Source organism: Schistocerca nitens, chromosome 11 (assembly GCF_023898315.1).
Source record: "Schistocerca nitens isolate TAMUIC-IGC-003100 chromosome 11, iqSchNite1.1, whole genome shotgun sequence".
Classification (NCBI taxonomy): Eukaryota; Metazoa; Arthropoda; class Insecta; order Orthoptera; family Acrididae; genus Schistocerca; species Schistocerca nitens.
The window spans coordinates 160,702,197-160,727,716 of record NC_064624.1 but is presented as its reverse complement, the minus strand read 5'-3'; the positions used below and the strand labels follow the sequence as shown (position 1 = coordinate 160,727,716).

The window sequence follows — 25,520 nt, the reverse complement described above, 5'->3', positions numbered from 1 at the left end:
TGTAAAATATCTGGGAGTATGCGTGCGTAACTATTTGAAGTGGAATGATCATATAAAATTAATTGTTGGTAAGGCGGGTACCAGGTTGAGATTCATTGGGAGAGTGCTTAGAAAATGTAGTCCATCAACAAAGGAGGTGGCTTACAAAACACTCGTTCGACCTATACTTGAGTATTGCTCATCAGTGTGGGATCCGTACCGGATCGGGTTGACGGAGGAGATAGAGAAGATCCAAAGAAGAGCGGCACTTTTCGTCACAGGGTTATTTGGTAACCGTGATAGCGTTACGGAGATGTTTAATAAAGTCAAGTGACAGACTCTGCAAGAGAGGCGCTCTGCATCGCGGTGTAGCTTACTCGCCAGGTTTCGAGAGGGTGCGTTTCTGGATGAGGTATCGAATATATTGCTTCCCCCTACTTATACCTCCCGAGGAGATCACGAATGTAAAATTAGAGAGATTAGAGTGCGCACGGAGGCTTTCAGACAGTCGTTCTTCCCGCGAACTATACGTGGCTGGAACAAGAAAGGGAGTTAATGACAGTGGCACGTAAAGTGCCCTCCGCCACACACCGTTTGGTGGCTTGCGGAGTATAAATGTAGATGTAGATGTAGATGTAGACTGCATGTTGGTGAACATTATGCAGAACTATGCCACTCAGGGCAGTGGAAGCAACTAAGCACCCCACGTGTACTGCAACCTTGGTAAAAGTTAGATCCGTGACATGTCATCTGTGGTGACACAGAGGTGGTTCGAAGGAGGGAAATTTTAAAAGGGAAGGAATTTACCATACACACATAAATCCCCCCCCCCCTTCTCTCTCTCTCTCTTTGACTTGCTGAATCCCCACCTCATTATCCGGCACTGCACTCACCGTTTCCCGCACCCATTGCATCAGCTGCAGCCGGTGTGGCCGCCGCATTTGCCTTCCCTTTCTTCTTCTTCCTACTCTTCTTGTTCTTGCCGCTAGGCAGCAGGCTGTCATCATCGGCACTCTCGATCGTTATCTGATCTGGCAGCGGCTGGTGCTTCTGTCTCCTCTGACCGGAGTCCTGACAAACGAGACGACAAAGTTTTTATTCACTTCGTGTATTCTCTAAGGGAGAGGCAGACAAAATGTGACACACTATTTGTGACAAAAACATTTCAAAAATAATACAAACTACAACATTATGAAACAGGAAAGTAACACGAATCTCAGTGAAAAACCCAAGTTTCTGACCAGGTGGCAGTGTTAAAATACTGCAATGTTTTGACGAGTCTCTTAATACTCATCTTCACCACAAGTATGACACTCTTCAAAATGTGCCAGTATGCTAACACTGCCACCAGGCTGGAAGCCCAAGAGCTTCCCACCAATAGTATATACTGGGAGAGCCTGTTTCCAAAAAGAAAGATTGACCCTAGAGCCACTATTACATCTCACAACAGACGTCACAAATGATATAAACGCAGGCCACTGCCTTCTGACCATCTTTCTTGACACTGAAAGAGCCTTTGATGAGACCTGGCATGATGGACTATTATATAAACTGACAGGCCTCGCTATCCCAACTTAAGACAGTTAGACCAATCAGCACGCTGCTTAAAGACAGACAGTGCAAAAAGTCCGTCTCAATGAAGCCACATCTTTCAAATTCACTCTAGGAGCTGCACAAGGAGGCATATTATCCACATCACTATACACCTTACAAACCATAGATGTTCCCAAGACACAACACTTCAATGAAAGGGTAAAAATGTACGCAGACGACACTGCCTACAGTGCTACAAACTCCATCCGACATCAGACGAGTCAATACTTGAAACTTCCTGGCAGATTAAAACTGTGTGCCCGACCGAGACTCGAACTCGGGACCTTTGCCTTTCGCGGGCAAGTGAGTACCGGGCGTGAGTCGTGCTTCGGTAGCTCAGTTGGTAGAGCACTTGCCTGCGAAAGGCAAAGGTCCCGAGTTCGAGTCTCGGTCGGGCACACAGTTTTAATCTGCCAGGAAGTTTCATATCAGCGCACACTCCGCTGCAGAGTGAAATTCTCATTCTGGAAACATCCCCCAGGCTGTGGCTAAGCCATGTCTCCGCTATATCCTTTCTTTCAGGAGTGCTAGTTCTGCAAGGTTCGCAGGAGAGCTTCTGTAAAGTTTGGAAGGTAGGAGACGAGATACTGGCAGAAGTAAAGCTGTGAGTACCGGGCGTGAGTCGTGCTTCGGTAGCTCAGATGGTAGAGCACTTGCCCGCAAAAGGCAAAGGTCCCGAGTTCGAGTCTCGGTCGGGCACACAGTTTTAATCTGCCAGGAAGTTTCATATCAGCGCACACTCCGCTGCACAGTGAAAATCTGATTCTGGAGTCAATACTTATCCCTGCTACTAAAGTGAGTGATATGCTGGAGAATTATATGCAATCCAAACATGACACCGTCCGTACTGTTCAGACACAAAAATATTTCCCGTAAGTCAAACGTGGATAAAAGGCACCTAAAACTCCAGCTCGGAGACGTACAATTACCTCTAACCGACAACACAAAATACCTCGAAATATGTGTTGATAAACATCTTAACTAGAACCATCACATCATGCACACCCTCGACGAAGTAACAAAAAGACAAAGATTATTAAGACTCGTATAAGGACTCTTCCACAGCCGTGGTAACAACATCACACATACAAAACATATATAAGACCTGTGATGGAATACGGAGCTGCTCTATTAGCCGGAATAACAAAACTCAAAGTACAACATCTCTTTGCCTCTGAAAGAAGACTACTCAGCAGAACCCTCAGGCTCCCTCCTCTAAAAACATCCAAAGACATTTACACAACTGTTGACACCACTCCACTATACACCAGGCTCACATAACTATGCACCCAATACGGATACCATATAGTGAAAAACAAACACGACATGCAAAACTTTCTAACCACAACACCAAGACACACAACAGAACCCATATGTAAATACGAGGGTGGTACCATAAGTGCCAGACTCAACAAAGAAAACACAAAAATTTTGGAAGGAAATATATTTATTTTTCAACATAATCTCCTTTCAGCTCTGTACACTTTTCCCAGAAATATTGAATAAGTTTGATAACCTTTTTATAATGACAATTGTAACTCCCCAAAATAGCCATCAACTGTCAACATTATATCTTCATCTGTTGAAAATCTTCGACCACCAAGCCATTTTTTCAATTTCGGGAACAGAAAATAATCCGAGGGGGGCTAAATCTGGCTAATAGCGTGCATGATGTGGCATTTCAAACTTAATTCATTTATTTCGGCCATTGCAATAATGGGCTTGTGAACTGGTGCTCTGTCCTGAAGAAACAACACTTTCTTCTTGGCCAAATGCGGCCATTTTTGGTTGATTTCTTTGCCCAAACATCGCAATAAGTTCGCGTAATACTCTCTGTTGATAATTTTTGTTTGTTCAAGGTAGTCAATGAAATTTATCCCACGAGCATCCCAAAAAACCGATACCATGACCTTGCCTGCAGATGGAACGGTCTTTGCCTTATTTGGAGTCGGTTCTCCAATTTGTGTCCATTGTTTTGATTGTTCTTTCGTCTTGGGAGTACAGTGGTGGACTCATATTTCATCCATGTTTATGAAACGGTGCAAAAAATCAGCTTCGTTGCTGCGAAACTTTGCTAAACACACAATCAAAATATCTTCACGACATTGTTTTTACTCGAGTGCGAGTAAACGCGGCTAAACCTTGCACACAGTTTTCTCATGCCCAAATTTTCAGACAATATGCAATGTACCACACTTTTTGAAATGCCTACTATGTCTGCTAGCTCGCGCACTTTCAGTTGACAATCATCCTGTACTGCTTTGTGGATTTTCTTCACTATTTCTGGAGTCGTCACCTCATTTGGTCGACCACTGCAACGCTCGTCTTGGCAGCTCGTATGACCTCGTTTAAACTCAGCTACCGAATATTTTACTGTTGTCAACAAAAGAGCAGACTCTCCCAAAGTATAATCTAGCTCAGCTTTCATATTGGTTGCGCTGAGGCCTCTCAAAAAAAAATTGTATCAGATAATGATGACCAATAGTCTCCATTTTCACAAGCTTACTCACAACGTTCAGTTCTGATGGCTGCCAAACAAATACTAAACAATGTGGCACCATCAAACTTGAAACACATGCTTCATAGATCGTATACTTTCTAATCCAGAGATATTTTTCAACAATGACTGACAGCTCTCAATCAGGCCGGGTACTTATAAGACCACCCTCGTACACTTACCCCCCCTCCGGACAGTAGTCACACACAACATCTACGTAGAAAGGCGTTACAGAGGAACTCACTACTTTAACACAGACATTCCACCTCACTTGAAGAAAAGGGTTTTCGAGAAAGATAACTGAAAGCTTCTCACCACTTGCAAACACTTGTCACAATAGTGAACTATATATTGTACCAACTGAACATTCTACTTTTCTGTATTTTGTATCTACTCTGCAGCCTATTTATTCTGTACTCTGTACTACCTTGTGTTAAGTATTTTCTGCTTCCTACAGTATTTTTCCTGCTGTATTATTTTGTATTCTGTATTAATTGTATCTATTGTACCTACCATATTTCATTTTTGTTGAACAATAACCCAACACAAACTGTCAAGTACTACAAACCTTAACCGTTTTCATCGGTTTGTTCTGTTCCCTTTTCCTTTTGCCCACATAGAGAAAATTGACCCTATATATGCATCACTACGAAAATTAAGTACTTGCTAAAAATTAGTTCCACGGCTGAAAAGAGCTCGTGAGCTCTCATCCAGCCCACCTTCTCCCGTCAGGAGGAGGAACTGACAGGTATATAACATTCAGAAATCTGGATCTTTTGTATAGTGGCAGCAGGCAGTTTTGAAATCTTCACATTAATGCATAGCTGAGCTCAAGACAAGCAGTTTTGGTCAATCCATACAAGTTTCTTAAGGTTACCCACATCAATGAAAGAAGAGATACCAGAAAAAATGCGTACTACTATGGGAAAATTATAAAATCAGACCAATGTTTACTCAAAAGAACGACTGTAAGGGAACACCGTGCCGGCAGGTCACCGCAGCGTCAGCAAATGCCACTCACCGCTACCGTGTTGGGAGAACGGTCCCTCTCCCTCTTGAGCGACGGAGGACCCTCTGGTGACGAATCTGGCGCCCCGGAGGCACCGCTCACAGTCGACGAGTCGAGCGTCGGCGGGCCCGTGGAGGTGTCCACCTCGTCTTTGATGACCTCCCTCTTTGTGGGAGTAGAGGTGACCTGGGAGGAAGAAAACTGACTGAAGCTTGTAGCAAAAATACTGTGGTAATAGACATTATGAACAGAACCCAACAATAACTAGACAAGACTCTCAGGTGGTGGATAGGTATATTTAAAGATCAGGATTGATGTTAAGTTTTTAACTCTTGCTGTTGTCATCCCCCCCCCCCCCCCCCTCCACACACACACACACACACACACACACACACACACACACACACACAAAATACACTCCCCAGCTGCCATAACAGTCATGAACAGTCATTTGAACATTTGTGTATGTTGTGAGGATATAGAATTTTTGTTGAATTAAATTCGAAATTTATCACATAAACATCAGAGGTGCAAAGTGTTCTGTATACACATCCATAGATATTATGAAAAGTGTGTGTGTGTGTGTGTGTGTGTGTGTGTGTGTGTGTGTGTGTGTGTGTTTTCCATACCTCCTCCTGAACCATTGGATTGATTTCAACCAAACCTACTACCCATTTCCCTCACTGTTGGGCAACAATCACTGCAGGGGTAACAACCACCTACCTATCACAGTTCAGGAGACAACGAAATCACAAACAAATGAGATGCACGAAAAACTGCCACATCATGTTTCATGATTAAATCTATTACTTCTGTGCTACTAACTGTATTCGCAATAAATTTCACAGGCATTATTCAAATATTTGGCTAAATGCACTTCAAAAGTCTATCAAAGTATCACACACAGTTCAGGAAATATGATGTCATACACCACAGATGCAAGAAAGACAGCAGCATTGTGCACGATGCTTAAATTTATTACTTCTTGGCTTTTCCCAACATATTTCACTGACAGTATCTACATATGCCGCTGAATGTATCTACACAAATATATTATTGCACGACACATAGTTCAAAAGATATGACATGATAAATACCGAGACGTGTCAAAATATGTCACATCGTGCACGAATTTTTAATAGATTTATTCTTTACTGCTAAGACACTCCTACGGTCAAGTCAAATTAAAGAAATCCCTGACGCCTGACAGCGCTTTGGCAGCTTTCAACTGTGAAGTAGATATGGCTGTAGGCAAAAACAGTTCCCATTATAAAGCTATGAAGAGGCGTCACCACAGAGACATTTGCAAAATCTTGTTGTAGCCCAGCACACAGAGGCTGTCCTAGATCATGTTTCTTAATTCAGATGCTGTACTTGTACATTTGTATGTTACGTATATTTCTTTGTATGACTGTTTCATAATTTCAAAGGTGTTCTCACGAATACATGGAAATGAAATTTTTTGGTACTTCACTACAACCACAGTTCATCTTTTGTTTCTGTTTCTAATACAAAATTGCAAAATGCATGCCCGGTCACTGCCTGGTTTGTAAGTTGTCTACGAATGAGAAAGCGTGTTGACAATTAAATTCACGGTAAATGTTACATCACTTAAGCGTATGAACCATTTCTCTATAATGACTGTGCTTGTGCAGTAACACACACCTGGGACACCCTTCCAGATCGAAAACAGATGAAAATGTTAAAAAGTAGGTAATTTTATTTGGTAAGAGTATCAGCTGAGTATTAAATCAATTGCCGCAACTCTAGAAATGGACAAAGAATGTTTAAGGCATATTTTACATAACTAATTTAACATGACAAACGCCTGGGCAAAACTGGTGTCGTAAATTCTCGTGATCGAACAAAAAGAAGCTCTTGAAAATGTTTGCACCGACACTTCAAATACCTCAGAAAATATCGTAATTCCTTGGAAAGAGAGATAACATGTGGCGAATCTTGGTTTTTCACTTATGATCCAGAAACTAAGTGCCAGTCCACAGGTTGAAAGGAGCCACTTTCATCGATAGTGAGAAAAGCTCGAATGAGCAAATCAAGATTCAAAGCAATGGTCTCCTGTACCTTTTTTCAATATTCGTAGAATTGTGTATCTTCACTGGCTTCTACAAAAAAGAGCTGAACTGAGAAAGGACACGTCGTGAGTTCTGCATCAAGACAATGCCCCAGCTCATACTGCATTGATTGTGAAGAGGTCTCTAGCAAAGGACAGCATCCCAGTGTTAGACCAGCCCCTTATTCACCTGACCTAGCACCGTGTGAGTTTTATCTATTCCCCAAGGTCAAATCTGCAATAAAAGGAACAAGATTTCAGCCTGCTGAATCAGTGAAAGAAAGAGTGGCACACATTATCTAGGAGCTCACTGAGGAAGACTTCTGGCACTGTTTCCATCAATGGAAAAATTCCATGGAGCATTGTAGAGATAGGGAAGAGGAGTATAATGAAGGAGACAACAACTAAACATGGATGTTTTTGAAACAAAAAACTTTACAGAAGTAGTCCCATTATTTTATAGCCACTCCTTTTAAATGTCTGTATCAATTCTCTATACAATCACCATTTAGGTTTAAACTGTCTGTCCAAAAAGTTCTGAGACTGATTTTATTCATTGTAATAGGTGGTTATAACTAGAGTGCAGCTACCCACAAAGGTCCAGTGTGGGCTGTACTTACGGCAGCAGAACTTGGTAGATACGCTTCATTCAAATGTCTCTGAGCGCTAGGGGACTTAACATCTGAGGTCATCAGTCCCCTAGAACTTAGAACTAGTTAAACCCAACTAACCTAAGGACATCACACACATCCATGCCCGAGGCAGGATTCGAACCTGCGACCGTAGCAGTCGCGCGGTTCCGGACTGCGCGCCTAGAACCGCGAGACCACCGCGGCTGGCTTCATTCAAATACCACAAGGAAAAAAAAGGGGGGGGAGAGAGAGAGAGAGGGGGGGGGGGGAGGGGGAGGGGGGAGGGGAAGGGGGGGGAGAGAGAGAGGGAGGGGAAAGGGGGGGAGAGAGAGAGAGAGAGGGGGAGAGAGAGAGAGAGAGAGAGAGAGAGAGAGAGAGAGAGAGAGAGAGAGAGAGAGAGGTGGGGGGGTCAGTGTCATAATTCTGCAACTATAAATGATAAAAATTACTTGTGAATGTCAGGAAAAATGCCGTCTGTCCATGATAACTTGGCAACAACTGCACTTCAATAAATTTAGTCATTAAGGACATATTTTTTGTGGTCTGTCTTAGCTGTCTCGCTGTGTATAATGGGAAAAAGAGATTTTAGAAAGAATCTACGCAGATGGAAAATTTCTGCTGCACCGGGATTTGAACCTGGGTCTCCCGCTTACTAAGCAAATGTTGTGACCACTAAGCCACGCACACACATTGCTCGTCGAAGCTGCACAGACTTTCTCCTTTGATTTCCACCAATGTCTGCTCGCTGCCAGAGACGGCCGACGACATCTTCAGTGCGCGTGCACACCAGCTTGAATTCTTGTGGGAATCGGTAACATGCCACGAGCAATGAGGATAACGGGCAGGAGGTGCTATGTTAGTAGTGTGCAGATAAGTTCAGAATTTGTGTGTGGCAGGAGGAGTGTTAGGGTATCCCGTGCAACTGCATGACCACTGTGTCTGGACGGTTCAGTGATCAGAGCACCTGCCTACTAAGCAGGAGTTCGAATCCCGCTCTGTCATAAATTTTCAACTTTCCCCATTGATTTCAATTAAAGCCCGCTCGCAGCCATTATCAGTAGTTCCTTTGTGTCTTACAGGTGATTCGTTTAAAATGCACAAAATGTTCTGTATTACCGGTGCTCGGAAATCTGATCTTCAAAGTTGATCATTCTAAATTCTTTTGAGGAATTTTGTTGTATCACTTTAGGGAATTCATGTCTGTCACTGGCCTTTAATCCTTAAGTATGAAGGAATTTGGTGAGGATGGAGAAGTGTGTAATCTCGCCTAATAAGGCGCGAACACTGGATAACGTGGCCTGTCGGGATGTCCCCTACTTCGAGGAACAACACTCACTGCTAGGCAGGGTTTCTGGGTGCAAAATGTTTTATAGTATAATTAGAACAAAAGAGGATTCCTTTACTCTGAACTGTTTAGTTAACAGTATCTCACAAAAGCACGGTCTAGAGATGAGGAAGCCCAGCAGATGAGCCTAAGGAAAGAGAACGGACCTTGGTCTGATAAGTGAATAATGAAAAGTGAGGGAGAGTCTACATCTACATCTAGATATATATACTCCACAAATCACTGAAGTGCATGAAAGAGGGTGCATCCTGCTGTACCAGTTATTAGCATTTCCCCCACTTCCATTCGTGCACGGAGCACGAGAAGAATCGTTGTTTGAATGCCTCTGTGCGTGTAATAATTATTGTAATCTTATCCACAGGATGCCTGTGTGAGCGATACATAGAGGTTGTAGTATGTTCCTAGAGTCATCAGTTAAAGCTGGTCCTTGAAACTTTGTTGATAAACTTACTTGGGATATTTCCAGAATGAGATTTTCACTCTGCAGCGGAGTGTGCTCTGATATGAAACTTCCTGGCAGATTAAAACTGTGTCCTGGACTGAGACTCGAACTCGGGACTTTTGCCTTTCACGGGAAAGTGCTCTACCAACTGAGCTACCCAAGATGACTCACGCTCCGTCCTCACAGCTTTAATTCCGCCAGTACCTCGTCTCCTACCTTCCAAACTTCACAGTTCGAGTCTCGGCCCGGCACACAGTTTTAATCTGCCAGGAAGTTTCATATCAGCGCACACTCCGCGGTAGAACGAAAATTTCATTCTAGAAACTTACTTGGGAAAGTTTGTGTCTGTCTTCAAGAGTCTTTTAGTTCAGTTATTTCAGTATCTCTGACACTCTCCCACAGATCAAACAAACCTGGGACAATTCTTGCTGCCCTTCTGTGTACAGGTTTAATATACCCTGTTAGTACTATTTGGTATGGGTCCCACACACTTGAGCAATATTCTACAACCACACGAGTGATTTGTAAGCAATCTCCTTTGTAGACTGATTCCACTTCTACAGTATTCTGCCAATAAACAAAAGCTATGACCTGTGGTCTAGGGGTAGCGTCTTTGATTATAATCAAAACTTCTTCGGTCCCGAGTTCGAATCCTGCAGCTGCTTAAATTTTGATTAATAATCTGCATTGGCGGCTCAGACTTCCAGCATAAGAAGTTCACCCTCATTCTACCAATGGCCTTGTCAAAGAGGGTGAAGGAGTGGACAGAGATTCAGGGCACTCTCTTGCCCTAGGGGTGGGAAACTGCCCCTAAAAGGTGGAAGAATCAGCAATGATCAAAGGCATGAGGATGCAGAAGATAATGGAAAGCACTGCATTAAGGACACACAACGTGTATACACAGGACATGTGGCCTGTAATTGAAGAAGTGTCATGATGATCTCTCCATTGGCTAAAGATTCCGGAATAGTCTCCTGTTCCGATTTCCGGAAGCGGACTGCCAAGTGCGAGGTTACCATGAGAAAAAGATTGAATAATCAATGAAAGGGTTATGTTCTACGAGTTGGGGTGTGGAATGTCAGAAGCTTCAATGTGGAAGGAAAACTAGAAAATCTGAAGAGGTAAATACAAAGGATCAATCTAGATATAGTAGGGGTCAGTGAAGTGGAAAGAAGAAAAGGATTTCTGGTCAGATGAGTGTGGGGTAATATCAACAGCAACAGAAAATGGTATAAGGGGAGTAGGATTTGTTATGAATATGAAGATAGGGCAGAGAGTGTGTTACTGTGAACAGTTCAGTGACACGGTTGTTCTTATCAGAATCGACACCAAACCAACAACGACAACGATAGTTCAGGTACACATGCTGTAGATGAAAAGACAGACAAAGTGTATGAGGATATTGAAAGGATAAAACAGTATGTAAAAAGGGATTAAAATCTAATAGTCTTGGGAGACTGGACTGCAGTTGAAGGGGAATGATTAGAAGAAAAAGTTATAGGAGAATATGGGCTTGAGACAAGGAATGAGAGAGGAGAAAGACTAACTGAGCTATATAACAAGTTTCAGCTAGTAATAGCAAATACTCTGGTCGAAAATCACAAGAGGACGAGGTATATTTGGAAAAGGCCGGGTGATAAGAGAAGATTTCAATTAGATTACATCATAGTCAGACAGATTCCGAAATCAAATACTGGACTGTAAGGCATTTCCAGGAGCAGATATGGACTCAGATCACAATATAGTAGTTATGAAGAGTAGGCTGAAGTTTAAGACATTAGTCAGGAGTAATCAATACACAAAGGATACAGAAGTACTAAGGAATGATGAGATATGATGAGATATGCTATAGATACAGCAATAAGGAATAGCTCAGTAGGCAGTACACTTGAATAGGAATGGAAATCTCTAAAAAGGGCCATCGCAGAAGTTGGGAAGGAAAACATCAGTACAAAGAAGGTAACTGCGATGAAACTATGGGAAACAGAAGAAATACTTCAATTGATCGATGAAAGGAGGAAGCACAAAAATGTTCCAGGAAACTCAGGAATACAGAAATGAAAGTCACTGAGGAATGAAATAAATAGGAAGTGCAGGGAAGCTAAGATGAAATGGCTGCAGGAAAAATGTGAAGACATTGAAAAAGAAAAGACTGTTGGAAGAACAGACTCAGCATACAGGAAAGTCAAATCAACCTTTGGTGACATTATAAGCATGGGTGATAACATTAAAGAGTGCAACAGGGAATCCACTGTTAAACGCAGCGGAGAGTGTGGATAGGTAGAAAGAATACATTGAAAGCCTCTATGGGTGGGAAGATTTGTCTGATATGATAGAAAAAGAAAGAGGAGTCGATTTAGAAGAGATAGGGGATTCAGTATTAGAATCAGGATTAATAAAGCTCTGGAGGACTTAAGATTAAATAAGGCAGAAGGGTTGATAACATTCCATCAGAATTTCTAAAATCACTGGGGGAAGTGGCAACGAAACGACTATTCACATTAGTGTGTAGAATGTATGAGTCTGGTGATATACCGCATGAAACATGGACGGTAAATAGTTTGGACAAGAAGAGAATAGAAGCTTTCGAAATGTGGTGCTACAGAAGAATGCTGAAGATTAGATGGGTAGATCACATAACTAATGAGGAGGTACTGAATAGGATTGGGGAGAAGAGGAGTTTGTGGCACAACTTGACCAGAAGAAGGGATCGGTTGGTAGGACATGTTCTGAGGCATCAAGGGATCACCAATTTAGTATTGGAGGGCAGTGTGGAGGGTAAAAATCGTAGGGGGAGACCAAGAGATGAATACACTAAGCAGATTCAGAAGGATGTAGGTTGCAGTAGGTACTGGGAGATGAAGAAGCTTGCACAGGATAGAGTAGCATGGAGAGGTGCATCAAACCAGTCTCAGGACTGAAGACCACAACAACAAAACAACATATACCGCACAATTCGGAAGATGGCAAGAGCTGACAAGTGCGAGAATTATCGCACAATCAGCTTAACAGCTCATGCATCCATGTTGCTGACAAGAATAATATACAGAAGAATGGAAAATAAAATTGAGGATGCACTAGATGACAATCAGTTTGGCACGAGAGAGACAATTCTCACATTGCGGTTAATAATGGAAGCAAGAGTAAAGAAAAATCAAGACACGTAAATAGGATATGTCAATCTGGAAAAAGTGTTCGACAATGTAAAATGGTGCAAGATGTTCAAGATTCTGAAAAAAGTAGGGGTAAGCTATAGGGAGAGTCGGGTCACATACAATATGTACAACAGCCAAGAGGGACAACCAAGAACGAAGTGCTCGTATTAAAAAGGGTGTAAGACAAGGTGTAGTCTTTCGCCCCTACTGTTCAATCTGTACATCAAGGAAGCAATGATGGAAATAAAAGAAAGGTTCAGGGGTGGAATTAAAATTCAAGGTGAAACAATATCAATGGTACGAGTGATAGTGAAGAAGAATTACATGATCTACTGAACGGAAAGAGCCGTCTAATGAGTACAGAGTATGGATTGAGAGTAAATCGAAGAAAGATGAAGGTAATGAAAAGTAGTAGAAATGAGAACAGCATTTGGCAACAACGATGAGCTGAAGACGACAGACACAGACTGGTTGCATTCATAAGTGACAGACTTCTACGACACACGAATACAAAAGTTGATGCCACGACATGACGGGTTTCAATTACTTTGGTGACTGTGTCAAAAAATAGCTTGAAGACTGCTGTACCTGTCGCCAATTAAGTTTTTCATGGAACTATGTTGTCTTTGTTTTTAAAAAATATGGAAACTTACTTTCTGGATGCACCTCGTAGATAACTGTATCATCTGCAAAAAGCCTGATTTTACTATTAATATTGCCCGCAAGGTCATTAATATACAACGTGAACAGCAAGGATCACACACTTCCCTGGGCACACTCGAAGATACTTCAACATTTGACAATGACTCTCCATCCAAGATAACATGCTGTGTCCTCTCTCCCAAAAAGACCTCAATTCAGTCACAAATTTCACTTGATATCCTGTATGACTATGACCCTCCTTTTGACAATAAGTGTAGGTGTAGTACTGAGTTAAATGCTTTTCGGAAATTAAGAAATACTGCATCTACCTGGCTGCCTTAAACCAAAGCTTTCAGTATGTCATATGAGAAAAGTGTGAGTTGTGTTTCACATGATCGATTTTTCAGAAATCGGTGCTAGTTGGCACTGAGGAGGTCATTCTATTCAAGATACGTAATTATGTTTGATCTCAGAACATGTTCCACAACAAATTGATGTCAAGGATATTGGATCACTTCTACTGCCCTTCTTGTAGACGGCTGCGACCTCTGCTTCTTTCCAAGAAGTAGGCACGGTTTATTGTTCGACGGATCTACGATAGATTATAGTTAAAAGAGTCCACGGATCTCGGTGTAAAGGTCAGCGACGCATTCGGATCCGTCACAGAGGGAACAGGAGGCAGCACGTTAGTACTATACACGTCAGTATGGCCAACCTCTTACAGAGCATACAGACACACTGTACGAGGTGCATTCAAGTTCTAAGGCCTCCGATTTTCTTTCTCCGGACTGGAAAGAGATAGAAACATGCACATTGTTTTAAAATGAGGCCGCGTTCATTGTCAATACGTCCCAGAGATGGAGCACCGTACGGCAGATGAAATTTTACTGCCAGCGGCGAGAATGAGAACTGTTTTAAATTCTTAAAATGGTGACGTTTTCCTTACTTGAACAGCGTGCAATCATTCATTTTCTGAATTTGCGTGGTGTGAAACCAATTGAAATTCTTCGACAGTTGAAGGAGACATGTGGTGATGGAGTTATGGATGTGTCGAAAGTGCATTCGTGGGTGTGACAGTTTAATGAAGGCAGAACATCGTGTGACAACAAACCGAAACAACCTCGAGCTCGCACGAGCCGGTCTGACGACACGATCGAGAAAGTGGAGAGAATTGTTTTGGGGGATCGCAGAATGACTGTTGAACAGATCGCCTCCAGAGTTGGCATTTCTGTGGGTTCTGTGCATACAATCCTGCATGACGACCTGAAAATGCGAAAAGTGTCATCCAGGTGGGTTCCACGAATGCTGACGGACGACCACACGGCTGCCCATGTGGCACGTTGCCGAGCAATGTTGACGCACAACGACAGCACGAATGGGACTTTCTTTTCGTCGGTTGTGACAATAGATGAGACGTGGATGCCATTTTTCAATCCAGAAACAAAGTGCCAGTCAGCTCAATGGAAGCACACAGATTCACCGCCAAAAAAAAAAAATTTCGGGTAACCGCCAGTGCTGAAAAAATGATGGTGTCCATGTTCTGGGACAGGGAGGGCGTAATCCTTACCCATTGTGTTCCAAAGGGCACTACGGTAACAGGTGCATCCTACGAAAATGTTTTGAAGAACAAATTCCTTCCTGCACTGCAACAAAAACATCCGGGAAGGGCTGCGCGTGTGCCGTTTCACCGAGACAACGCACCCACACATCGAGCTAACGTTACGCAACAGTTTCTTCGTGATAACAACTTTGAAGTGATTCCTCATGCTCCCTACTCACCTGACCTGGCTCCTAGTGACTTTTGGCTTTTTCCAACAATGAAAGACACTCTCCGTGGCCGCACATTCACCAGCCGTGCTGCTATTGCCTCAGTGATTTTCCAGTGGTCAAAACAAGACTCCTAAAGAAGCTTTCGCCGCTGCCAGGGAATTGTGGCGTCAGCGTTGTGAAAAATGTGTACGTCTGCAGGGCGATTACGTCGAGAAGTAATGCCAGTTTCATCGATTTCGGGTGAGTAGTTAATTAGAAAAAAAATCTGAGGCATTAGAACTTGAATGCACCTCGTATAATCCAGTAATAATAAAATGAACGTGTCTTTCTGAAACTACAGTGAAGAGAAAATAAGTGTTATGATACGAGATAATTTACCACTCTTTTGCGTTCCGAGCTGCCCACAGAGATTTGCACTGAATGCACGGCTGCAGCTGACATGTGAAATAGGGACTCGTACGAGCTTCCTCCGCACCTAACTATGCCACCATACATTGTATTCTCAATGCCGTAGGAGGACCTCCCCAGGTGGACAAGTGGAGCAGCAGCTGACTTCACACTCCCGCCTGGCCGGTGAGAATGTCAGGTGCTCTGTGACCAATAGGAAGAAAGAAGGCCAGCGCTCCACCCACTTTCCTACTGTTGCGACACGGGGAACAGTCTCCTGAATGAGACGGGACGAGTCTCCCAATAAGAATCCATGCAGCCATTGGCAGAATCTGAAAACTGGGCTGTTCTAACAAGTGTGACGTAATAGTCGTGCAGCAGTACTGTGTCTGCACACGATTCGTAGCACAACACTCCCGACAACTGTCAGAAACGGAGCACTCGGCACGAGCTAGCACAGTTAATATGTAAGTGTAACGACCGGAACCTTACTCGCAGCCGTCAGACCGGTGGCACGTGAGAGACTCTCTCAGTTCCGCTTACAGCTTTTGGGTCTGCCATATCTGGACTGGTGTTCCTTAGCTCGCGCTGACATCCCTCCGCTCCACCTCCTGTAAAAGTGCTGTGTCGTCACAGAGACACACTGTATTAAAAGTCAGTCAGTCTCCACACTTAACTCAGCGGTACCTTGCACAACACTGTGAAGGTTATATGGTGCTAGCTCAAACTTCATGAGATTGTTAGTGAATTACGCATCAGATGTGCTGCGCCGATGTCATTTTGCCACCTGAACGTGGCAGTACACACATATTAGCTTGAGAGCCATCAACCGGAGGCTGGGCTTCCTCCTCTCATTTATTTATTTATTTAATTCTATTTTGAGCTCTGATCATTTTTATAAACAGGAGTGACTGTGATTGTGACTGGACGGTGGATTTTCTTGTAGGGAGTATGAAGTAGGTTATTTTGGATCGACAGCTATCGTCAGATGTACTAGTAACTTCAGGATTGTCCCAGGGAAGTGTGTTGGGAACATTGCTGTTCATGTCTTATATAATGACCTTGCAAACAATATTAATAGTAACCTCCCGATTTTTTGCATGTGATTAATTTATTTATAATGAAGTATTGTCTGAAAGAATCTGCATAAATATTCAGTCAGATCTTGATAAGACTTCACAACGCTGCACAGATTGGAAACTTGCTTTAAGTGTTCAAAACTGTAAATTTCTGCACTTAACACAAAAATCATCTTCTATGAATATAATAAGGGTGACTCACAGCTGGAATCAACCAACTCATACAGATCCCAGGGTGTCACTTTGTACGGATACGAAATGGAATGATTGCACAGGCTCAGTTGTGGATAAAGCAAGTGGTAGACTTTAATTTATCGGTAGAATACTGGGGAACTGCAATCAGTCTGCTAAGGAGATAGCTTACAATTCAAGAGTGTAGCCTATTCTTGGATACTGCTCAAGTGTGTGGGACCTGAACCAAATAGGATCGGTTGGTCGATTTGGAGGAGGGGATCAAACGGCACGGTCAGCAATCCCATTGGTTTTGGAAAGGGTGAAGAAGGAAGTCAGCACTGCCCTTTCAAAGGAACCATCCCAGCATTTGCTTGAAGTGATTTAGGGATATCACAGAAAACCTAAATCGGGACGGCCACACACAGGTTTGAACGGCGTCGATCCGAATGTGCTAATCACTGCACCACTTCGCTCGGTACCAAATAGGAGTAACAGGAATATTGAACGTATACAGAGAAGGGCAGCACGAATGGTCACAGGTCTGTTTCACTGGTGGGAGAGAATTACAGAGATGCTGGATGCTGAAGAAACTGAACTGGAAGACTCTTGAAGATAGGCATAAACTGTCCTGAGAAAGTCTACTTACCAAGTTTCAGCCAGTTTTGATTGATGACTCTAGGAATATACAATAATTCCCTACCTGTCACTCACATACAGATGGTGAAGGAAAGACTGCAATAATTACAGTACTCGCAGATGGATTTCGACAATCATTCTTTCTGCACTTCATGCACTAATGGAATGGGAAGAAACTGTAATAACTGATACAATGGGACATACCCTCTGCCATGCACTTCACAGTGGTTTGCAGAGTGTAGAAGTTTGATTTCATGGGGGTAGCAAGTGACTGCAAGACAGATGGTTCTATAGTTTATTTTCTCTACTTATTTCGCTTTGCCCGTGCGTGGCTTTGGCAATAAAGGATGCACATTTTGTGGGAAGCTGCGTATGGGTACCAGTGTTCGTAGAGCGAGGAGGTATTTGGGCCGTAGCCTACCTGGCATGACAGCCGGCTCCGAAAGATGGCAGGGGAAGGGCACAGCCAAAGAGTCAGGCCCGAACATCAGAGTCAGTGGTGATCCTGCTAGCAAAATAAGATAGTTGCAGACTACAGGATGGAGGTTTGCTCCAGAAATACGATTGTAGACAATGCGAGGGACTCAGCTGGTCCGTATGATGTCCTTTCAGGGACTCTATGGCGAGAGAGAACACAAAAAGCATTCTGTTGCTAAACAAAGGTGACTCTGGAACGTGACTACAGGACTGTTTTGAACAGATAACATCTTTCCAATGTTTCATGAAAGCAAAGAGCACTCAAGGTTACACGATTTTGTTCTGTTCGTAGGAGTGGAAAGCTTACTGAGGCGGACAGCCTGGGAACAGATTTTGGGTGCACTTTTGCTATTCACAGGAATGTTTCCGATTGGCTTTTCCTATTCAGTAGGCAGGACTCGAAAAATTGTAATAAAATCTTTCCATCGGTAATACCTTATGAGCTGGCACTTTGACAGGCTCTGGGGGTTGTCGGGAAGTGCTGCACAGAACTCGGGAGGAGAGAAATGAGTGAGACTGTAGGGCTATTCGGTCGATGACAGGGTCACGTAGACTTCAGTCTATTTGTAAGCGAGCAGTGTCCGACTTGACTTGTGCACCGATCTTAGTACTTTTCACTCCAATGATATGCAAAGGCAGCCGACAAACATCTGACTATCTCGTGAATGATGCTGGCTCGTCTTCAGCAACAGGGTCATTTACTTTGCTGCCGTAGTCACCAGTTGAGCGACAATAAGATAAATCTGCGGCACTATGCACTGAGTCTGTTATGAAGTTTAATTGTGGATGATCTACAGTTTAGCTAATGTGGGATTGTTGGATGGCGGGTATGTGTGTTTGTGAGACACACGACAGCTTACTACCAAAGAATCTTGGGCTTTAGGCTGTGTTTGTTACTTCGCTTGTGATTTTGTAATTGCTTAGGATGACAATCAGTGGAACTTTTAACTTACTTTTGTGCGCAGTATGACAAAATTCTTTTCCTTATCCTTGTCAGTTTAGTCTTACTTCCCAGGGTTTCAATCGAATGTTAACATAATTAATTTTGCTCTTCATGCCTTCTTTTGTAGGGCGTTTTCCTTTTAACTTACATTTGCTTGAAATTAAGTTAAAAAGATTCTCTGAATGTTAAAACTGTAATATCTTGGATACCAAATTTAATTTCATAGTTAGATTCCACATTTTCCCCTCATTGTGTATGCAGATTGTTGCTAGAGCCTGGAGCTTCATTACACTAATTTCTTAGTGTTCCCATTGTGTCAACTTCTACAGCAACAGGGTGTATGGAGCAGTTCGTTTCATGAGGATCCAGGTGTGGCAAGCATTCTAATCAAACTCTGCTCCAAAGCTCATACGGCATCTCTTTTAATGTGAGATGAAAACCCAGTTTTGGTCACACGCTAGCATTGTGCTCATTTTTATGTACGCCCCTGCCAGCAATGAAGGTGACATATCAAAGTTTCAGTGCCCTACTCACAAGGCCAGCTTCGTATGCCAATCACACACCTATCGAAACAATGATGTTACTTGTATTTTACAAGTACAGCATCATTTCTGTTGATTTTTCGTGTAACTGTGATAACGTAGGCTAATCACCCTCAGAGCTTGATAATACGGGGTTTTGTTTAATGCTGGCGACATGTGTGCTGCCCCCTGACTGCAATACACAGGACAGCTCCAGTTCCACGCCCCTCCCTACAGCCCTTTCGGCTTACATCCAATTTCCTCTGAACATCCCATCAACCCCAAATTGCACACCCACTCTGCGTCTTCCACACTTCACGGAGGGGACGACCGGGAAGACCTCGATGTAGTAGGATGGCACTCAGTCGGCAAAGATTTTGCTACAACAGTGGCGCAGTGAGTTAAGTGCCCACAGAGGTGGGCTCAAAGCCCACAGTTTAATCCCACTGTCAAGTTCTGAGATCTTAGGAAATCTGGTGCCAGATTCTGAGTCTAATTCAAATTGAAACGTTCATTCTCCAGTTAAGCAGCTTCCCAATATTCTTATATTAGCAATGCTGGTCCTGTCGTGTGTTGTTCCACAATTATACCCCACACAGTGCTCTGTGATGGCTGATTTCCTCCGTTGTCTCTAGTTTTCTCACCGCTGTTTCTCAACCCATTCTTCGACAATTTTTCCAGTACGTCTTGCGCACGGTGTGCCACACTAGTGAGGGAGTGATATACACATACGATGTAACATCCTCCAGCTACCGACACTCTAGCTTCTGACAACACAGAACTGCTAAAATGCCACAACTTTCGCAGCCATTCTAGATTGGCAACTACCACTGTCAGGCAGCCTTGTGCACCGCATTTCTTAAATTAAAATAGGTTTCAGATTTTTTGGCTCATTCCACATTCCTTGAGAACTATTTCTCATAGGATCCACAGAAGGAACATCAGCATATCCGTTTTCCCTTCCCTGTAAAAATCACCCAATGGGATTACCATTGAATTTTCATAGCTAAAAACAGAGTGGGAAATAGACAAAGAGAGTATCACACTAACTAGTGTGACATTTTCAAAAAATAGTCAGGGTAATGAATAAAACATTAATTACCAATTTGAGGGAAAATTTTTGTCCAAATTCTCATGGCCAAATGAAGACTGGGAATTGACTAATGGGATGTCGGATTGGCCAGCACAAAGTAAAGTTTTACAAAAAAACCACCTAGTATTAGAGTGGTGAATTAAGTTCATAGCATTTTTCCATAAGTTTAATAAACACTCACATAACAGAAACTTTAGTAAGAATACAAGGGTTGGAACTTTAATAGTGGCAACTATTTATTTACAGCTCGTTCAAAATAGATATGTGTTTCAAAGTTTTACGGACCTTCAAAGTAGTAACCAGCATTGTGTATAACCCGTTGCCAGTGATGTGGAAGTCGTACGATACTCTTAGCAGTGCCAGTTGTGTTGACAGTTTGAGTGGCACGGTCTATTGCCCATTGAATTTGTAACAGTTCTGAAGCAAATACTGTGAAGTGTTTCCTTCAGTTTAGAAATCGAGTTGAACTTACGACGACGTAAGTCACGGCAGTGCAGTAGGTGACATAGCACTTAGGAGCCCCATCAGTCAAACAAATCAGTAACAGCTTGCACTGTACGTGCTTCATCATTGTCGTTACTGGCTTCCTGCAGAAAGTGTCACCACTTCTGTCTCTATGCTGTTCATTTTTGGAACACAACCTACGACCAGCTTAGAGACTGTAATGTAATTAACTGTCGGAGATAAAGTTTATCTCATACGAAAAGCACGATGCCCACCGTAAAGAGTTAAGGTAACTTCATTATGTTGCCATAAAATGTGTTTAATTTATTTAATTATGAATATTTTCTTTTGTGATAAATAATGGATTCGTTTGAGATGTTAAATGTTGTATATTTATATGTATTTATTTATATGTATCTTTGGAGTTTATTAAGGTCAGTAGACCAAAGAATCTGGAATGCAGGAATGTCTGCAACTTCCGGGCACATGTTGGCTAGCCCGCCACTTCTTTGTCGGGATTGGAGGGAGATGGACGTGTTTATGTGACCAGTGCAGTATAATGCATTTAGAGTATCAATGTTCATAGTGAAAATGTTGTATTTACTAAACAAAAAGTATGAATAAATATAATTTTTAGCTGAAAGTATTTCGGATCCGGTAGTGATTATTTCAAACAAGAAGAAAACCCAGGCCATGCTTGTTGGAGTAATTATTTTGCAGACAAAACTTCGAAAACCCCTAGACAAACGAGATCTGCAGTGTGTAATCTTTCAGCAGCTACTAATAAATAAGTCTTGCTGAAATTGTGCTGGAACTACTCGTATTATTCTCATTCAAAGACACGTGGTGAGAGTGTGGTCCAACCACAATATACCGCCTAAGATATCAAATTGTTCAGTTGTGAAGAGACGAGATAGGTAACAACCAGTACAAGACAGAAGTGATGACACTTTCTGCAGGACCTGATCATGATTTTGCAGGACAATGCTCAAGCACGTACTGTTACTGATTTGTTTTCGTTGATGGGCCTGCTAAGTGCTATACCACATACTGCACTCCACTGACTTGACCCTCGTGAGTTCAACTCAATTTCTGAACTGAAGGATATGCTTCAAGGCATCTGCTTACTGCTACAAATTCGTCGGGCAATAGACGCTTGAACTGTCAACACAACTGGCACTGCTAAGAGAATCCTACGGCTTCCACGTTGCTGGCAACGGGTTATACACAATGCTATTGACTACTTTGAAGGTCAGTGAAACTTTGAAACACGTATCTATTTTGTACAAGCTGTAAATAAATAGTTGCCACTATTAAAGTCCCAAACATAATATATTCCACTTTGCTATTTACAACAGTCAGCCAACACTGGGTTAACTATTCAATTCCGCACGTGCAGAAATCATTTGTTTTGAGGCGAAGAACTTGTCGAGCCATGTTTTCATCTGGAAAGGAAATTCCTTGAAAGTTTTCTGATAGAGAGCGGAAAAGGGAAAAACCAGATCACGTGAATAAGGATGGTGCATAATGACTTTCCAACTCTACTCCTGTATAGTGCCTTTTGTCAGTCTAGCAGAATGCGGGCAGGCATTATCGTGGAGTAGCATCACTTCACACAGTCTTCCTGGTTGCTGTTCTTGGACTGTGTCTGGAAGACATCTCAGTTGCTGACAATAAGTGTCTGATACGATGGTTACACATCGGGAAGCAATTCGTAGTACACCACACTACCACTGTTCCACCAGAAGCGCAACATTTGCTTTTGTGATGCACACTGGTCTTTGTACAGGAAATTGTTGCTTTGTTTGGTCTTAACCATTCATTTCTTTTCCTTATGTTAGCAAAAAGACACCATTTCTCATCACCAGTAACGATAAAGGATAGGAACAGTCAGTGTTGTTCATGAGCCAGTTGACAACAAGGGAGCAGAAATGCACATGTGGCCACCCGCTGATGTTAGTGATTTTGGCTTAGGGCAAGAAGTATGCATACTTTTTTTTTACCTTCCACGATGTTGGTATGATCACAGTTCATCACATCGAGTACAGTGAAGTGGATCATTGTGGATTAATGTGTGTAAATGATCTTCATCAAACCCTGAAGGTCTTCCTGAACGTGGAGAGTCACTAATGTCAGAAAGCCATTTTCTTGCTCTGCTTTCATTATACCCAGACACGGTGCAAATGTTCCTGGCTGCCTCTGCTGCTGTCACCTCTCTACTGAACTCAAACAGAGGAAAATTTCAGAAACGTTTCGATGTCTCCACGTGGCGCTCCATTTTCTAGCATCCACAGCTCCACTCACTATCTCTAAATGACAAAATGGCACTATGTAAACTCAAATAGCAACAGTAAACAACAAATAAAGAACGAAATTCGATAAATACACCTGTAGCAAATGGAATACCAACATGCAAAAGGGACTAATGACCTCAGCAGTTGAGTCCCATAGTGCTCAGAGCCATTTGAACCATTTTTGAACATGCAAAACAGGAACACTACGAACTTAGGCTCCAACCTAATAATTAGGGTAATTAAGAAAAACTTGCACATATAAAAGTTACACTGGTGTGACATTAAACAGTCAGAAAGCTTCCTTTGCGTCACCTTCTAAATTTATGCATTTCAAGAACAAGGCATTAGGAAGGCAAGTGAGGTGTCAGTAAGATTTTCTGAACAAAACTTAAAATTATAAAATAAAAAGAACATTAAAGAAAGGTTATTGTTTTGTGAAATGATTTTTTTAAAATAAGAAATTAAACAGATTACACAAAGACTTGATGTGCCTCTGAATGATGCTCAAATTCTAGTGTCTTCTATTCTCAAAGGGTCCCGAATTTAGTACTCAATTGACGGAAACCATTTGACAGTTAAGTATAACACCAATGTAACTTTTTATGCACAAAATAGCTATGCCTCAGAAAGAAAACTTCTTGACCACTCATTTTTGTAAATATCTTATTACTTTGATAGTTTCTTCAGTTAAACTTTCCCAAAAGCCATCAGTGCAAGCTCCTCCATGATACTGACAAGAGGGAGATTGAGTTAATAATTAAATCACTAAAGACCAAGAACTCTCATGGATACGACGGGGTATCTAGCAGAATACTGAAGTATTGTTCCACGTATGTTAGCTCAGTACTTAGCCATATCTGTAACTTTTCCTTTAGGAGTGGTCGGTTTCCTGACCGATTAAAGTACTCGGTAGTGAAGCCACTTTATAAAAAGGGAGACAGGGATAATGTTGACAATTATAGACCTATTTCTATGCCATCGGTGTTTGCTAAAGTTATCGAGAGGGTTGTATATACAAGGTTACTGCAGCATTTAAATTCACATAATTTGCTGTCAAATGTACAGTTTGGTTTTAGAAATGGCTTAACAACTGAAAATGCTATAGTCTCTTTTCTCTGTGAGGTTTTGGAAGGATTAAATAAAAGGTTGCGAACGTTAGGTGTTTTCTTTGATTTAACGAAGGCTTTTGACTGTGTTGACCACAAAATATTACTGCAGAAGTTGGAACATTATGGAGTAAGGGGAGTAGCTTACAATTGGTTCGCCTCCTACTTTAAGAACAGAAAGCAGAAGGTAATCCTCCGCAATATTGAGAGTGGTAATGATGTTCAGTCCCAATGGGGCACTGTTAAGTGGGGCGTTCCCCAAGGGTCGGTGCTGGGGCCACTGCTGTTTCTTGTTTATATAAATGATATGCCTTCTAGTATTACAGATGATTCAAAAATATTTCTGTTTGCTGATGACACCACCTTGGTAGTGAAGGATCCTGTGTGTAATATTGAAACATTATCAAATAATGTAGTTCATGATATAAGTTCGTGGCTTGTGGAAAATAATTTGATGCTAAATCACAGTAAGACTCAGTTTTTACAGTTTCTGACTCACAATTCAACAAGAACTGACATTTTAATCAGACAGAATGGGCATGTTATAAGCAAGACGGAACAGTTCAAGTTCCTAGGCGTACGGATAGATAGTAAGCTGTTGTGGAAAGCCCATGTTCAGGATCTTGTTCAGAAACTAAATGCCGCTTTATTTACCATTAGAACAGTATCTGAAATAAGTGACATTTCAACACGAAAAGTAGTATACTTCGCATATTTTCATACGCTTATGTCATATGGTATTGTTTTTTGGGGTAATTCTTCTGATTCAAAAAGGGTATTTTTGGCTCAAAAACGGGCTGTTCGAGCTATGTATGGTGTAAGTTCGAAAACCTCTTGTCGACCCCTATTCAATAATCTGGGAATTTTGACATTGCCCTCACAGTATGTATTTTCTTTAATGTCGTTTGTTGTTAGCAATATTAGCTTATTCCCAAGAGTTAGCAGCTTTCACTCAGTTAATACTAGGCAGAAATCAAATCTGCATGTGGAATGCACTTCCTTGACTCTTGTGCAGAAAGGAGTGCAGTATTCTGCTGCATCCATTTTCAATAAGCTACCACAAGAAGTCAAAAATCTTAGCAGTAGCCCAAAGACTTTTAAGTCTAAACTGAAGAGTTTCCTCATGGCTCACTCCTCCTATTCTGTCGAGGAGCTCCTGGAAGAACTAAAAAATTAAGCAAATTCCAGTGTTACATTCTTGATTTTCTTTATTTAAACTAACGACTTGTCG

General features: G+C 42.1%; 1 protein-coding gene across 2 annotated transcripts in view; it reads right to left on the bottom strand.

Annotated features, from left to right (window-relative positions):
- Positions 1-25,520, bottom strand: part of LOC126213135 (exosome component 10) — a 234,195-nt gene that overhangs the window by 52,484 nt on the left and 156,191 nt on the right. For both annotated transcript variants that reach the window (XM_049940753.1, XM_049940752.1), the window contains exons 14-15: positions 5,091-5,264; positions 873-1,050 (exon numbers count right to left, since the gene is read on the bottom strand). In XM_049940753.1, the coding sequence (XP_049796710.1) occupies positions 873-1,050; positions 5,091-5,264 (352 nt within the window). The remainder of the gene's footprint in view (positions 1-872; positions 1,051-5,090; positions 5,265-25,520) is intronic.